Genomic DNA, 16,164 nt, shown 5'->3' with positions numbered 1-16,164 from the left:
CGCGAATGAGATAAATAATATTATTTGATATTTTACGGTAATCTGTTAATAATTTCACACATACTGTAAGTCGCTCCGGAGTATATGTCGCACCCCCGGCCAAACTATGAAAAAAACTGCGACTTATAATCCGAAAAATACGGTAAATGCTTCATGATTTATGGTTGCCACTCTTGGCTTGGCTTTAAGAGAAATACAATCATTAGTAAATAATAAAAACAATACTATGGCTAAAAGTGAACAGTTAATACATGTAGCAGGTAAAACACACATTGTTAAAGATTAAAACCAAATTGTAGGAATTTGTTACAAAATGCCGTCATTTCACTTGCATTAGTTTGCGCCACATGGGCGGTTTGGACTGCGCTAATAATTGACAAAAAGCCAAGCAGCTGTGTGCGCGTCTACGTGTTTATATGTGCAAAGCAGGAAAACTAGTTAACGATATTAACTGTCAATCTGACTGCTTGTTATTTAGTTGTTTAGCAAAGTTTGAAGCAGATATTGTAATTCTTTAATCAAGCCACCTTTTGCAAGTCATGTTTTAAAGCAACGCTGCGCTTCTGTGTTTAAAGCGTCACCTTTATCGATAGTTTTGAAGCCCAAATACCTCCATATTGCACTTCATGCATCCTCTTTATTAACCAGTAGAATTGCCATTATTTTGCCATTCTTCCTCTCCAAGCTGCTTCTTTTTGTATGTGCTGACACACTCAATATCATGCGCCTGGGCTCTGTACGTCACCGCCGCACGATAGCATGCGGATGAAAAAAAGTACAGGTATTTTTCAAAGGCAGTATAGTATCGTTTTTAATTCATTCGTACTGCGCTACTTTATTAGTACCGCTATACCATACAACCATACCTCCTACTTTACGTATTTTTCAGTATCAGTGTTTCCCCAAAGATTACAGTTTAAGAGTGGAAAAGGTCAATCAGATGAGGCTATTTGATTTGTTTATTGAAAGGACAAAGTTAGACCTGTACTTTATGAAAGGTATCTTTGAATTACTGCTGTTGAAATAAGCAAAAATAAAAGGAAAGTTGTTGGTATGCAGTGTTGCATCATGAAATGATGGCATGATCAAGTGATTTAGCACGATCAAGCAGTGAACAAATGAGGGAAGCGTAACTACCTTTCACATTTGAACCGATACGGTACCAATTTCCGGTACCTGGGAATCGATACTTCTACTCAACGTTATCAATTTTTTGTGTGTGTTAATGAATGTAAATTGCTTGATATCTAATTTTCATGTCACATTTAAAAATGAGCTGATTATAACCGTGTTGTCCAGTTGATTTATCTTGTTTTCGTATAACTTTTTTGAGTCTTATTTGCAAGTGTATATATAGTAGCAGCTGCAATTACAAGACGTTAAATGGCAGCAGTGTATAGACTTTGGTGTGTTGCCAAGCTAGGAAGCAGTCTTTGCCAATTGGCTGAATGTGCCAGCCTTGTCTTATGTTGCACCCTACAAAGTGTTTATACTATAAGTACTGTACTTTTTACTCACCAGCTGTTTGAATGTAACACGCATCTCATTGGTAGTTTTCATTACCAAATTTGGAGGTAATGAAATCGCCATGTAAAATTGCTAATGCTAATTTGTAACATGTATATATGGCAATGGCAATATGGTCCTCAAGCTAGCACATTTTAGGAAAGTGGAGTCTGACTTTTCAATCAGGCATACTTTCTTTTTGGTATCGAAAATTGCAACATTACCTAGGGGCAGTTTGGCTGAGTCGGTTCTAAGAGCTGCTTGAATAATTATTTAGTCTGCAACCAGACGTGACATTACGAGCAACAAAGGTATAGAAATATGGCATTGTTTGATTTTATGTGACTCGATACTTCATTGTACCGCCGGGATTCGGTCGGTGCCTATAATAGTACCGAATTCGGTACCCAGCCCTAGACAGAACTGTGCTGAAGCATGATAGAACTGGGCCTGACGTGTCATTTTGGACCTTGTGTCACATTTTTTTGTAAGTTTCTTACAGTGCTTTTGTTTGCAGAACGAGGGAGAGCCTGGCGTCAAACACCTCCTCCATAGTGGAGAGTAATCGTCGGCAGAATTTGGCTCTCAGTCCAGGCCACCTAGGCATTACAAACAGCAATGGCCCCCCTTTCTCATTCCGCGCCATACCTGAACCAGCTGGGAGCCAAACGGAGAAACTCCAAAAGCCCAACGCCTGCCTTGCATCAATCACCAGCGTCTAGTTGGGGGGTGCATAATGAAGGGCAAGTGGAAGTCACACTCCAAGGACTGTTATTCCTACAGACTGTCACATTGACTGTATCAGTGGAGCTTGCCACAAAACCTGGAACTATAGCTGTTAACACACACACTCAAACAAACAGAGGAACTTAGACCACTGAGACTGCTCTCTTTTCTGATAAATACTCACACTAACACCATGCCACTGGGCAGATTGACCATGTCAGTTCATAGACTCTGGTTTACACACACCACTGTTGTGTTCTTTCACTTACATAGGTTCTACTGTATGTGTGTGTGAATGCGTGAGTGGATGCCAGTGTGATTTGTCGAAGATACGGTTGTGTAACAGTAATTTGTAATCTCAGGTCGTTTTTCGTTTGTTTTCATTCCCATTCCAGCTGCTCCATATCTGTTCATCATTTTCCAATGGTGTGTTTGCACACTGAATGAAGGGTCAGAGGCTATGCTAACTACTGTTACTGACGCGACACATTCTCACTAATCCACTTTCTGCGCACTTTGTGGTAAAAAATGTGAGTGGGGCAGATGGTAATACGTATAACCAAAACGCGGGACAATTTATTTTCTGTAGAAGTGCACAGATTGAATGGCCATTGTCCAGAATCCCAATAAAAACATTGTAGCTTGACCAACCATGACACTGCGAATCAGTGATAGAACTGATCTTGTCCAACACTGGCCTACATTGGGCTTTACAGTCTTTAAGATTCCTGCCTGACCACTGTAAGGGCAATTCCTAAACTTTCGAAAGTTAATACGATGCATCAGACCAGTGAAGGTGTGGTGAGGTTAGCTGCTCTTTCCTCGGTAATTACGGTACGACCAAAGCCATTGAGAAAAATACCACCTTTTAGTTTGATATTTTAGATTGTTTTTGTTGATCTTTGTTTTGTTTTTTCAGTATATGAAAGGTCTATCGAAGGGAAGTTAAGAAAATATTTGTCATTTCAATTAGAAAAAAGACCAAAAGCCAAACAAAATTCAGTACAATTGACCTGTTTACTGTATGTATCTAAATATGTACCTTTACATTTTTCATCATGTCCACTGGATGCTGCTGTTTTATTCCTTGACGTCTTTTCAGGCCTGTTGTATTTATGTTGTCTCTGCTCACATGATCGTATTTTCCGGGCTATAGAGCACACCGGTATTTAAGCTGCACCCACAAAATTTTAGAATAAATAAATATGTTTATATATATATTAGCCGCACCGGACTATAAGCCGCAGATATATACTGGTTCGAAAGATTTTGTAAATGTTTATTTGCATACCTTAATTGTTTCCAAACAGTGCCTGTAACACGGCAGTAAAACCGCTGATGAAACAAAACAGAAGTCATTGTCATGGACCCACAAGTTGCGGAACCCGCTCTCAGATCAGTTAAACAGACTCCATAACTCCACGGTGATATCTTGATGAATTTATGAAACTGAAACAATACAAAAAGAATGTCATTGTAAGTTAATAACACTAACACAGTCACTTGTAAATGTATTAGCATATTTGCTAATGCTAACGACGCTAGTTTGATTACTTTACCATAGCACGTACAAATATGAATGAAAACACTCCTACAGACATCACACATTAATTGTTTTAGTTATATTGTAAAACGCTGCTTGTAGTGATGAATGAAGAATCCTTTCGAACAGAAATGCTATCGACGAATACTTTCGGTTCAAGGAACAAAACAGGAAGTACATTTTTAATACAAAGCACCTGTGTGCAAAAGATGGCGCCAAAGAACAAACTAACACCTTTTTCAGTGTCACTGTTGGTGTTATATGACAACTATTAAATACAAAACATTATGGCCGTTAGCGAAGAAAAATCCATAGAATAGCCACACCGTTTTATAAGCCACACGGTTGAAAGCGTATAAAAAAAACAAACGGTTTGTAGTTCGGGAAATACGGCACATATTGTAAACACACAGTCCAGTCAAAAGTGTACATGGGGAAGATTGTCATAATTTTTGACACACATACATTCTCCTCAATATTTTTAGTAAGTGGTGTTGGGTGTGTGGAAGCTTCTGACCTGAACTATGCAGATACACTGCCTGGCCCAAAATAAGATCACACCAATATTTGGTTAGACTGCCTTTACCTTTGAATATTGCACGCATCTCCAAAAGTATCATAAAGTATCTTTGAAAAATGTACATTGGTTAAGAAATATTTTGAAGTCGCCACTGCTATTTTTTTCCAGATAAGGTCAAAAATAAACAAAATATTGATTCACTCGGTTACAACATTACAAACACCTGCGCACTGTCCGATTGATTCAGACTCTGCATAAAAAAAATACACTTTTAGCAGCATTTATGTCACTGCATGTCAGTGTTATTATGCGCTTGCCAAGGCTAGATGAAAACAACACTTTATCCTACCTTTTTTGGTATTTTCTCACAGCCTGAAGCAGAGGAGCTCCTCCTCTGGCTGAGAGCTTGACTAAATGTCTAAAAAAGTATGTCCACCTCGCTCTGACATCACAACTAGGGATGTCCGATAATGGATTTTTGCAGATATTCCGATATTGTCCAACTCTTTAATTACCGATACCGATATCAACCGATACCGATATCAACCGATATATGCAGTCGTGGAATTAACACATTATTATGCCTAATTTGGACAACCAGGTATGGTGAAGATAAGGTACTTTTTAAAAAAATTAATAAAATAGATAAATAAATTAAAAACATTTTCTTGAATAAAAAAGAAAGTAAAACAATATAAAAACAGTTACATAGAAACTAGTAATTAATGAAAATTAGTCAAATTAACTGTTAAAGGTTAGTACTATTAGTGGACCAGCAGCACGCACAATCATGTGTGCTTACGGACTGTATCCCATGCAGACTGTATTGATATATATTGATATTTTATTTAGGAACCAGAATATTAATAACAGAAAGAAACAACCCTTTTGTGTGAATGAGTGTAAATGGGGAAGGGAGTTTTTTTGGGTTGGTGCACTAATTGTAAGTGTATCTTGTGTTTTTTATGTTGATTTAATAAAAACAAAATAAAATAAAAAAAACGATACCGATAATTTCCGATATTACATTTTAACACATTTATCGGCCGATAATATCGGCAGGCCGATATTATCGAACATCCCTAATCACAACATAGCCAGGCGTCAAAACCCTGTGAACAGAGCCATTCAAAACTGTGTGCAAGCTCACGCTAAAATGCATGAACTTTATGATTTGCTGCTTTGCCATTGTTTAACATGAGTATTCAATATTGTCACAATCTTTAATTTGACTTGTAAAAGTCAGAAAACTGCTTGTGAAAAGCGAATGCAGAAACATCCAGTGAACATGAGTCCTTTTACACATTTCACTTGTCATTTTCTAAATGGTAGGTTGATTTTATGGCATTAAAGTAGTCACACATTTTAGTGGAGGCTTCAGATGCATCAGGAGCAGCTTTCCTGGCATTGGAGTGTCCAATAAAATGATGCTTTTCAAAAACATGAACCTTACAGATGTTAATCACAGTTAACCAGGTTGTGGTTAAATTTCTTACTTTATTAAACTATTGAAAATCCATAAACATGACTATGATCAGTTTGAATCAGAGTCCTGATCACGGTGAATTCTGCAGTCTTATTGCTTATCCTTTTAGTTAATGTCAACTGGCGGCCCTCGGGCCACATCCTGCCCACCAGAGCTTTCCATCCGGCCCCCAGAATGAAAATGAATTTAGGCAGAGAGTCTTTCTATTATTTACTATCTATTGGAACTGGGTCATCTCATTGTGGAAGTCCGACACCGCCCCATTTGTCGTCAATTTCTTTTAACATCACTCGCTTCGGTATTTACTGTGAGATCACAGAGGAGATAAAAGGCTGAATCCCAATTATGTTACTCCTAACCCCTGGAAATATCAAGGGGTGGAAAATACTTCCTGAAAAATGCTCCGTGGCTTTGACGTCAACAGTAAACATACAATGTACGACATTACATCACAGGTTATGGATGAACCTATAAACAGTCAACTTCACAATATTTATAATTTAATTGCATAAGTTGGTCATCATGACAAGCAATATTAAATAAAATAAACATCATTCTAAACATAGCTTATGTACATTTTTAAAGTAGTCGAGCAGCCTAATAATTAATTAAATGAAGTCAATTTGCTGATAGTCTGCCATCGTAGTTTACTTGCTACAGCTCTGTCAAATGGCTTGTCTGAAGAGCAATTTTGAAATAAAAACAAGGTTAAAAAAATGGCAATATTAAAAAAAAAAAGTATTTAGCGAGCTTGTATGACGAGCGATTTTTAAACAAAACAACATGGACATTTTAAAAGACGTCAGACATATTTTACTCGCTTTAGCTGCATTAGCTAGCTTGTATGACGAGCAATTTTAAAATACATACCGGTACTTATTTACTTGCTTGACGTGAACGTGCAAAACGAGGAGCCAAGACAAGGTCTAAGGGGGAATTTTCAACCTAAATCTAAAGATAGCCAGCAATTTCATTTGCAGAGAATGAAATATCATTGACTATTCGGCCTGCGTACTTTTTAAACATTAATACTATATGGTGTCACGTTGTTTTAATATCACCTTATTTAACATGCAGGTTAGCTTATATGTTTTGAAATGGATAAGCAAGCATTTAGTAAAGTGAAGTACAGATAAAATAGTTCAACACAAGGATTGTATATATATATATATATGTATACACACACACAATATGTGTATATACATATATATATATATATATATATATATATATATATGTATAAATATGTATATACATAAATATATATATACATATATGACAACACTGGAATAAAAATTGCCACACACTACTTCTATGGCCTGTTGTGTAAGCACAACCCTTATACAGTTGATTAAACCCCTGATTATTGACGGGTGTGGCGGTTCTGGATATCCCTAAAAGTGGACCTGTGCATAGGCTAATATACATATATATGTATATATATATATATATATATATACACATATACATATACAGTCATGGTCAAAAGTTTCCATACACTTGTGAAGGACATCATGTCATGGCTGTCTTGAGTTTCCAATAATGTCTACAACTCTTATTTTTTTGTGATAGAGTGATTGGAGCACGCACATGTTTGTCACAAAAACGTTCATGAAGTTTGGTTCTTTTATGAATTTATTATGGGTCTACTGAAAATGTGACCAAAACTGCTGGGTCAAAATTATTCTTACAGCAACATACATTATCAATTTTGGTGATGTAGAAAGTATTGGAAACTCAAGACAGCCATGACATTATGTCCTTCACAAGTGTATGTAAACTTTTGACCATGACTGTATGTATGTATATATACAGGTAAAAGCCAGTAAATTAGAATATTTTGAAAAACTTGATTTATTTCAGTAATTGCATTCAAAAGGTGTAACTTGTACATTATATTTATTCATTGCACACAGACTGATGCATTCAAATGTTTATTTCATTTAATTTTGATGATTTGAAGTGGCAACAAATGAAAATCCAAAATTCCGTGTGTCACAAAATTAGAATATTACTTAAGGCTAATACAAAAAAGGGATTTTTAGAAATGTTGGCCAACTGAAAAGTATGAAAATGAAAAATATGAGCATGTACAATACTCAATACTTGGTTGGAGCTCCTTTTGCCTCAATTACTGCGTTAATGCGGCGTGGCATGGAGTCGATGAGTTTCTGGCACTGCTCAGGTGTTATGAGAGCCCAGGTTTCTCTGATAGTGGCCTTCAACTCTTCTGCGTTTTTGGGTCTGGCATTCTGCATCTTCCTTTTCACAATACCCCACAGATTTTCTATGGGGCTAAGGTCAGGGGAGTTGGCGGGCCAATTTAGAACAGAAATACCATGGTCCGTAAACCAGGCACGGGTAGATTTTGCGCTGTGTGCAGGCGCCAAGTCCTGTTGGAACTTGAAATCTCCATCTCCATAGAGCAGGTCAGCAGCAGGAAGCATGAAGTGCTCTAAAACTTGCTGGTAGACGGCTGCGTTGACCCTGGATCTCAGGAAACAGAGTGGACGCAGCCGTCTACCAGCAAGTTTTAGAGCACTTCATGCTTCCTGCTGCTGACCTGCTCTATGGAGATGGAGATTTCAAGTTCCAACAGGACTTGGCGCCTGCACACAGCGCAAAATCTACCCGTGCCTGGTTTACGGACCATGGTATTTCTGTTCTAAATTGGCCCGCCAACTCCCCTGACCTTAGCCCCATAGAAAATCTGTGGGGTATTGTGAAAAGGAAGATGCAGAATGCCAGACCCAAAAACGCAGAAGAGTTGAAGGCCACTATCAGAGCAACCTGGGCTCTCATAACACCTGAGCAGTGCCAGAAACTCATCGACTCCATGCCACGCCGCATTAACGCAGTAATTGAGGCAAAAGGAGCTCCAACCAAGTATTGAGTATTGTACATGCTCATATTTTTCATTTTCATACTTTTCAGTTGGCCAACATTTCTAAAAATCCCTTTTTTGTATTAGCCTTAAGTAATATTCTAATTTTGTGACACACGGAATTTTGGATTTTCATTTGTTGCCACTTCAAATCATCAAAATTAAATGAAATAAACATTTGAATGCATCAGTCTGTGTGCAATGAATAAATATAATGTACAAGTTACACCTTTTGAATGCAATTACTGAAATAAATCAAGTTTTTCAAAATATTCTAATTTACTGGCTTTTACCTGTGTGTATATATATATATATATATACATACATACATACATACATACATACATACATATATATATATACATATATATACATACATATATATACATGTGTATGTATATATATATATATATATATACATATACATGTAAATATATATATGTATGTATACATGTATATATATGTATATATATACATATATATACATGTATGTATATATATATATATATACATGTAAATATATATATGTATGTATATATGTGTATATATATATATATATATACATTTATGTGTGTATATGTATATATACATATATATATATGTATATACATATATATGTATATATATATACATTTATGTGTGTGTGTATATATATATGTATATATTCTCTCTCTCGCTCTTATTCTACATTCACTCACTGTGTCTGCTAAGAACAATTGGACAAACACAGTTGATGACCTCTGTCCTGTAAGCTTAGGGAGTTTGTCAGCTGTCCGGATGTTGTCGTCTTCAAAGCTCCTCTTCAACTACCTCCACTACAGCAAAAACACAGCCTGTTCCATCCATGATCACATTGTAATCAGCCTCTGGCCTGTGAATGTATGCACATACAGTACACATACTATACACACATCCAAGTGCTGGACCCCCTTACATGTATTCTTTTATCTTAGCAGAGCTGCTAGTAAGTGTAAAGAGGCATGACAAAATCTCATTCATTGGGGATATATACTGTATGTACACTGTAAAATTCAATATTCTTTGGGACACCAGACAAGTGTATCAGAAATGGTCGACTGGTGTACCACGTTTTTGTCATCCAATCTATAACGGAGTACTCATGGTTATGTTGGACGTGTGTGCTTTGATTGCAGTCACCCACTCTTTGAAAGAGATAAACATTCACTAGCTATTTTAAAGCCTCCACCAAACAGTGCGGTTCAGTTCGGTATTTGGTCCAGTTTCCATTGCAAAGACTTCTAAACCGTCAATTTTCAGGACAGTATTTGACAGGAGTTGTTGTGGTACAATAAAATTAAATAAAATGTGGCCTTTAAAAATATACTGTGACTTCAAAGTGGTGACAGCGACTTGTCCAGGGTGTACCCCGCCTTCCGTCCGAATGCAGCTAAGACAGGCTCCAGCAACCCCCCCGCGACCCCCAAAGGGATAAGCGGTAGAAAATGGATGGACTGTCAGCCATTTAATTTTGTTTGATGCGCTGTAAACTGAACTGTACTCTTTGGTGGTTTAAAGATTCAAATCACACTTTGGACTGCAATTTGCTTTCAAACCTTTGTCTTTAGTATTTGAATGGTACGTACTGTACTGATCATACTGTAACAAAACAAGAATGAGCGGGTTCTCCCATAACGGACCATATAAACAATTTAACAATGTGCTGACTGTATTTTTTGAACGACCAACCATTTCCCAGCAGGCACAAGACATTGAAACAACACTGAGAACTTGTTGAATTAGATCCTAATGTTGAGCAACTCAAATATAACGTTGGAACAACATGCTTTTTGATGACGTTTAATCAATGTTGCGTTCAGACGTTGATTTGACCATTGAATTTTGGTCATTTCCCAACCAATATTCAACGTACAACATGAGTACAAAGTTGAAACAACATGCTTTCTGACGTTTCCTCAATGTCAGGTTGTGACGTTGATTTGACCTTTCAAACTTGGTCATTTCCCAACCAATAACGTGGATCCAACATTAGACATCAACTTTGTCTCACTTTACAAATACAACTATTTTGCAACATTGTTTCAAAGTGAGTATTAAAGAACATGTATGTATAATCAACGTTGTATGTTTTGTGCTTGCTGGGTTATTGATTTTTAGATCCAAGACTGAGCCCTTTTTTTTTTGTTCTTCATCATCTACTGGATGGTGCTGCCTCATGTATTGCATGCAGTACTTGTATTTAGCACCTTTGCAGGAGTCACATTCACTTATGACTTTCTCAATATATGAACATACCATATAGGTACAGTTATGGTAGACGTTTATCTACACTCATTATGGGAATGAATGTCATACACATTTTGAGCCCTTAAATATATATTTAAACCATACTTTTTCTGGGGTGGAGTGCTTATAGAATGTAAATTTTTTAATGCAAACTTTATTTTTTCAAAACTACACAAGGTCAAAATTGTACATGCAAATTCAAATATATACTGTACAGAGCATCCACAAAGTATTGACTTTTTCCACATTTGCTTTATTCCTAAATTGATAGTGTGAGTGAAGAATGCACTACCGACCTGATAAATCAGAATGGGAAAGACATGATGAAATATCATCTGATCACAGATGCTACCTGGTGGTTGTTTGAGCACACTGCAGTTAGTCCTGGATGGGAATGAGGCAAAAAGACATTGGTACTTTCTGTAGGGCAACATTAAAAATATGTTTTTGGATGCAGAAATGTAAAAAGTAACATATACAGTATATATATTCACATCCTTTGCTCAATACTTTGTTAATCACAATTTATTGATTGGATTTATTTGCACTGAATCCCCTCATTGATTGCATCTTTTGTAGCAGTTGGTCTTTTTGAATAAGAGCGCCAAAAAGACAATCAAATTCGTCTATCGAGACTAGAGGAAGTAGAAGTTGTAACAAGGTTTCTGTGTGTGAACCTGTGGAAGGACCATTGCCTTTGCCCGACTATCCCATTTCGGAACATCCAAAAACACATCCGAGAAGGGAGGATCCGTGTCCGACAATTCGACTGTGAGGTTGATAGTCGAATCAAATTCCTCCGAATCTAATTATCGGCTATCCTAAGACACCCCTAGCTGACAGAGGTAAAAAACTTAGGACAGTTGTTTGAATTGATGCTCTTAGATATCTGCATTTATTCAGAAAAGGCTTCAAAAGACTTTGCCCAACTTGTGTAAACCTAGCCCAACTTGTGTAAACCTAGAGTTCTCCTTCTTGGATCTTCCTGAGTTCCTTGGACAACCCCGTTGTTCTACGGGTTCACCCAATGAGGGCTCATTTATGCTGCCAAAGAAACTCAACCAGCTACAGTCAATCACTATCACTAATGAGGTTAATAGGGCTTGGGGTGGTCAAGTTAGAAGACATTTTGAAACCTGCAGCACAACTTATAAAGTTTAGATGATGGTTGTTTGTGTTTTTAAATAATTAAGAGCCCAATATCAACAAATATATTCAAACCCATAATGAGTGTAAGTAAACATCTTTGGAACTGTATGTACAGTATATCTAACTGTATCAGAAAGGTCTATTCTCATCTAAAGCACTCATTACAAGTCCTTTTGTCCTTCCTATGGTATTACTGTACAATTGGGCTCCAGTCCCAAGTCTACCTCTCCAAACAGAATGTGTATCAGCTGTACCTACTCGGTCAGGCCCTCATGTTGTCAGTTTGAACACATTCATGGTCAAGTGTCTGTTCTATAACTAGTATTTATGGTGCTCATCCTTTCATTGAAATTACAGTCAGCCTCTATTACAGTATACTACCAATGTTGGATTCATCACAAAGAGGTATTGACTGAGTCTAAGCTCTCGTTCCACTAATAAAAGAAGGATGTAATCTCTTCTAATGTGGACGCCGTGAGGTTCTGTTCCTCATGTCTGATATTTGCACTGCCCCGGTCCTTTCCATCACTTTCCAGCCGACAGGTCATCCATTTACCTTACTTCACCCCTCTGAGCTAGCCAACCACAGTCATGTGACCTTCCATTCCTTTTCTACACTGACAGTCCAAGAAATGTCTTCCCTTAACATCGGCGTTGGGTTCTGAAACTTGAGGTTCAACTAAAACATTGCTTCAAAATGGTGACAGTATGTCATACTTGTAAATGATGTTTATCTGCCATGCATAGTCAACTAATTTAAACAATAAAAAGGAGGGATTTTCTTTAAAAAAAAAAATGTCTATACTATCTGAAAGTCCCTTTGATGTTAGTACTGCTGTTAACATTGTTGTAGTGTATGTAATACCCTATGGGGATTGTGTTACTTTTTAAGATAATAAAATAATGTTTGGTTACGCTGTGTTCTGTGTGTGAAATTCATGCATTTACAGTAGTTGCCACTAACAAGGGTTGTTACCAGACATCCAACACACCTTTTGTAAACGGCACCAAACAGACCTAAGTCTCCTTTTGACATTTCTCTACTAAGTTTTTGAGAAATGGTGGCGCTAGGTCAGGCCTATTTAACTGACCCGCCAAACATCACCCATGATGAAACCTTTCAAACTAGGGTTGCTCTTGTATGCAGTACTCCCACCACCCCACATGGGGAAACAGCGAGGCATATGTGTCACAGTGAAGCAGCAGTATGGTGAGTAGAAGAAGACTAAGAGCCCCCCCAAAAAGTCTGCGGGCTATAGAGCGTTTTCTATTCGGCCTCCAGTACTCTGGAATGTTCTCAGTAACAGTTAGAGATGCTACCTCAGTAGAAGCATTTAAGTCCCATCTTAAAACTCATTTGTATACTCGAGCCTTTAAATAGACCCCCCTTTTAGACCAGTTGATCTGCCGTCTCTTTTCTGCTCTGCCCCCCTCTCTTGCATGGAGAGATTATTAGGTGACCACAGATGACGCGCCAGCTGTGCATCAGTTGATGACGTCTCTGCACTGCTGACTTGTCTCCACTCAAGATGATCCCCTGCTGGCCCCACTATGGACTGGACTCTCACACTATTAACTAGAGCCACTCGACATCCATTGCATCTGCGGTCCCCTCCAAGGTTTCTCATTGTATCCCATTGGGTTGAGTTTTTTTCTTGCCCTGATGTGGGATCTGAGCCGAGGATGCCGTTGTTTGCTGGTACAGCCCTTTGAGACACTCGTGATTTAGGGCTATATAAATAAACTTTGATTGATTGATTGACTGACTACTCATTCAACCCTGAAAAAAAAATCTAAATAAATTACGAAAATCTGACTTTTAAGAGCAACTGGACAACAAAGTATGAATGATCTGCCCCGAGCAAGTGCTCGAGTCATTGTTTCCTGTCAGACCTTTTAAGCGACGGACACGGTGTTCTCGACAAGGGGCAACAACGATAGAAACCCCAGCATGAAAGCTTCATCACAAAACTTGGTCAAACATTTGTTAGCAGATATTGTGCATAGAGATATTTGTATTGAAATTTGCTGACTTTGTGATGTATTTTGTATTTGTGGTCATGTTATTTTTTTTGTCTAATAGTAACTCTGGCGCACAAAGATCGTTTAATACATGTATTGACCAGTAGAGGGCGGTTACGCTACACCTTAGGTTTAATTGTGATGAGTCACAGACTGTGTGCAAAGTGTATATATATTTATACAGTTTCTACCACTTGTCCCTCTCGGGGTGGTGATTTGGAGGGGGGGGGGGGCTGGAGCCAATCCTTGGAAGGCGGGATACACCCTGGACAAGTCGCCACCTCATCGCAAGGCCAACACATGTAGACCAGTGCTTCTCAATTATTGTTATTACTCCCCCTCGGGAAGAAAAAAACATTTTGCGGCAACCCCCCAAACCCCACCCAACCCACTCCCACTCTCCGCCATGACTTCGAATAGGATCATTTGCCTAAAACATTGTTATAAGTACACCTCTGCATAAAATATTCCTTATTAACAATAAAGAAAAAATCAAAACAATAAAGAATCCATCCTTACGTAAACTATAAAACATTTTTTGGACGGACTTGAACCATTTGATACTGATAAATAAAATGAGATAAACCCAATAAATAACAATACATTCAAATTGATCAGTAACATTGACATTATATAAAACACTTTAACCTATAAAACAATAATGAACAGAGCAAAACATTGTGTGCTAAATATATATATATTTTTTACATAAAAATGAGGAACAAGCACGCACACACACACACTGTTTGAGAAGAACCGGACTAGCTTGTACAATGCACACATACATCTGGATCAGTATCAACACTAATTTTTTGGGGGGGAGAAGAACATGCACATTGACTTGAAAACATTAAAGTGTAAATTGAAGCGTTGCTTCCAACTTGATACCTCTGACATAGCATCCGACATAGCAGCTGACAGGTGCAGTGTGGATTGCCGCTTATTTTTAGCATGGACACACAGAGCAGGCTGAGTATATCTGGCAAAGTACATTAGGTGGACAAAATATTGGTTGGTGATTGATGCTAAATAATCTTGGGCCCAAGATGGAACCTTGTGGCACACCAACGTTATTGTCAAATGTAAGGAATTTCACATTTTGTACACAAACAACTTGCTTTCCTAAGACCAAATATGATTTCCAGACAGTTTAACAAATTCCTCAACAGAGTGAGGGGCTTGGACTACTTAAAGGAGACTGTGGGAGTAGGTAAGCAGGTTGGTTGTAGAGAGCTGGCGAATAGTGCAAACAGTGATTGGAGATTGCTGAACGGCAGATTACTTTTCATTTTCACCAATTTGTGCACTGTATATATTTTTGCACACTGGTGACCTGGAGTTGGTCCAATAAACATCCCCAACTCGAAATCTGCGACTGAGCCATCATTGGTTGTATGGTTAGATAGTTTTTTTGAGCGAACCCGCAACAACAACAACACGTTTTATCATCATGATATAAATGTTCAGCTGTTCGTATAATTTGAGTTTCCTGTGCAATACGAGGGAATTATAAAAACACTCATTAAAACACTCAATACAAAAGAGCTTATAAAAACACAAACATTTGTATTTGCTAATTTAGGCTAAAATATGAGGCTACAAACGACACAACATTAGGGGCCGCTTGGGTGTCAAATTAGCTGACTGTTCTTTGGGAACTGAGCCAAAAGGACGACTCTAAGAAAAGAGCCAAACTGCCCATCGTTAGTGTTTACACGTTCTAGAAATGTTGTGAAATCCACTTTACAAGCTTCATATTGCTCCTTATGCTGTCACATGACCTCACCCCCCTCATGTTAGCCAGGCCTCTTAGGTTGGGCGATACTGCAAATTTTGATTTCAATCCAAGTAAATGCCAATATCATACTTTTTAATTCAACATTCTTCAAGATCTTTGTATGATTTTTATTGAAAATTGTATTTGTCGATCTTGATTATGAATAGAAATAAACACAGGGTAAAAATGTAAGGACTTATTAGTGAACCATTTACCAGTATATCAATTAAACGATTAAAAGTTTTAATTAGAATAATCACAGTTACTCTACATACTATTTATATTT

At 37.7% G+C, this 16,164-nt stretch overlaps 1 protein-coding gene across 2 annotated transcripts in view; it reads left to right on the top strand.

Moving 5' to 3' along the window:
- The window catches only part of LOC133618865 (storkhead-box protein 2-like), a 77,667-nt gene extending 70,066 nt beyond the window's left edge, over positions 1-7,601 (top strand). For both annotated transcript variants that reach the window (XM_061979637.2, XM_061979639.2), the window contains exon 4: positions 2,024-7,601. In XM_061979637.2, coding sequence (XP_061835621.1) covers positions 2,024-2,228 — 205 coding nt within the window. In that variant the 3' untranslated portion in view covers positions 2,229-7,601. The remainder of the gene's footprint in view (positions 1-2,023) is intronic.
- The last annotated feature ends 8,563 nt before the right edge of the window (positions 7,602-16,164 follow it).

The sequence above is a fragment of the Nerophis lumbriciformis genome, linkage group LG19 (genome assembly GCF_033978685.3).
Source record: "Nerophis lumbriciformis linkage group LG19, RoL_Nlum_v2.1, whole genome shotgun sequence".
Classification (NCBI taxonomy): Eukaryota; Metazoa; Chordata; class Actinopteri; order Syngnathiformes; family Syngnathidae; genus Nerophis; species Nerophis lumbriciformis.
The sequence above is the reverse complement of the archived record's forward strand: the minus strand, read 5'-3'. Positions and strand labels throughout refer to the sequence as shown.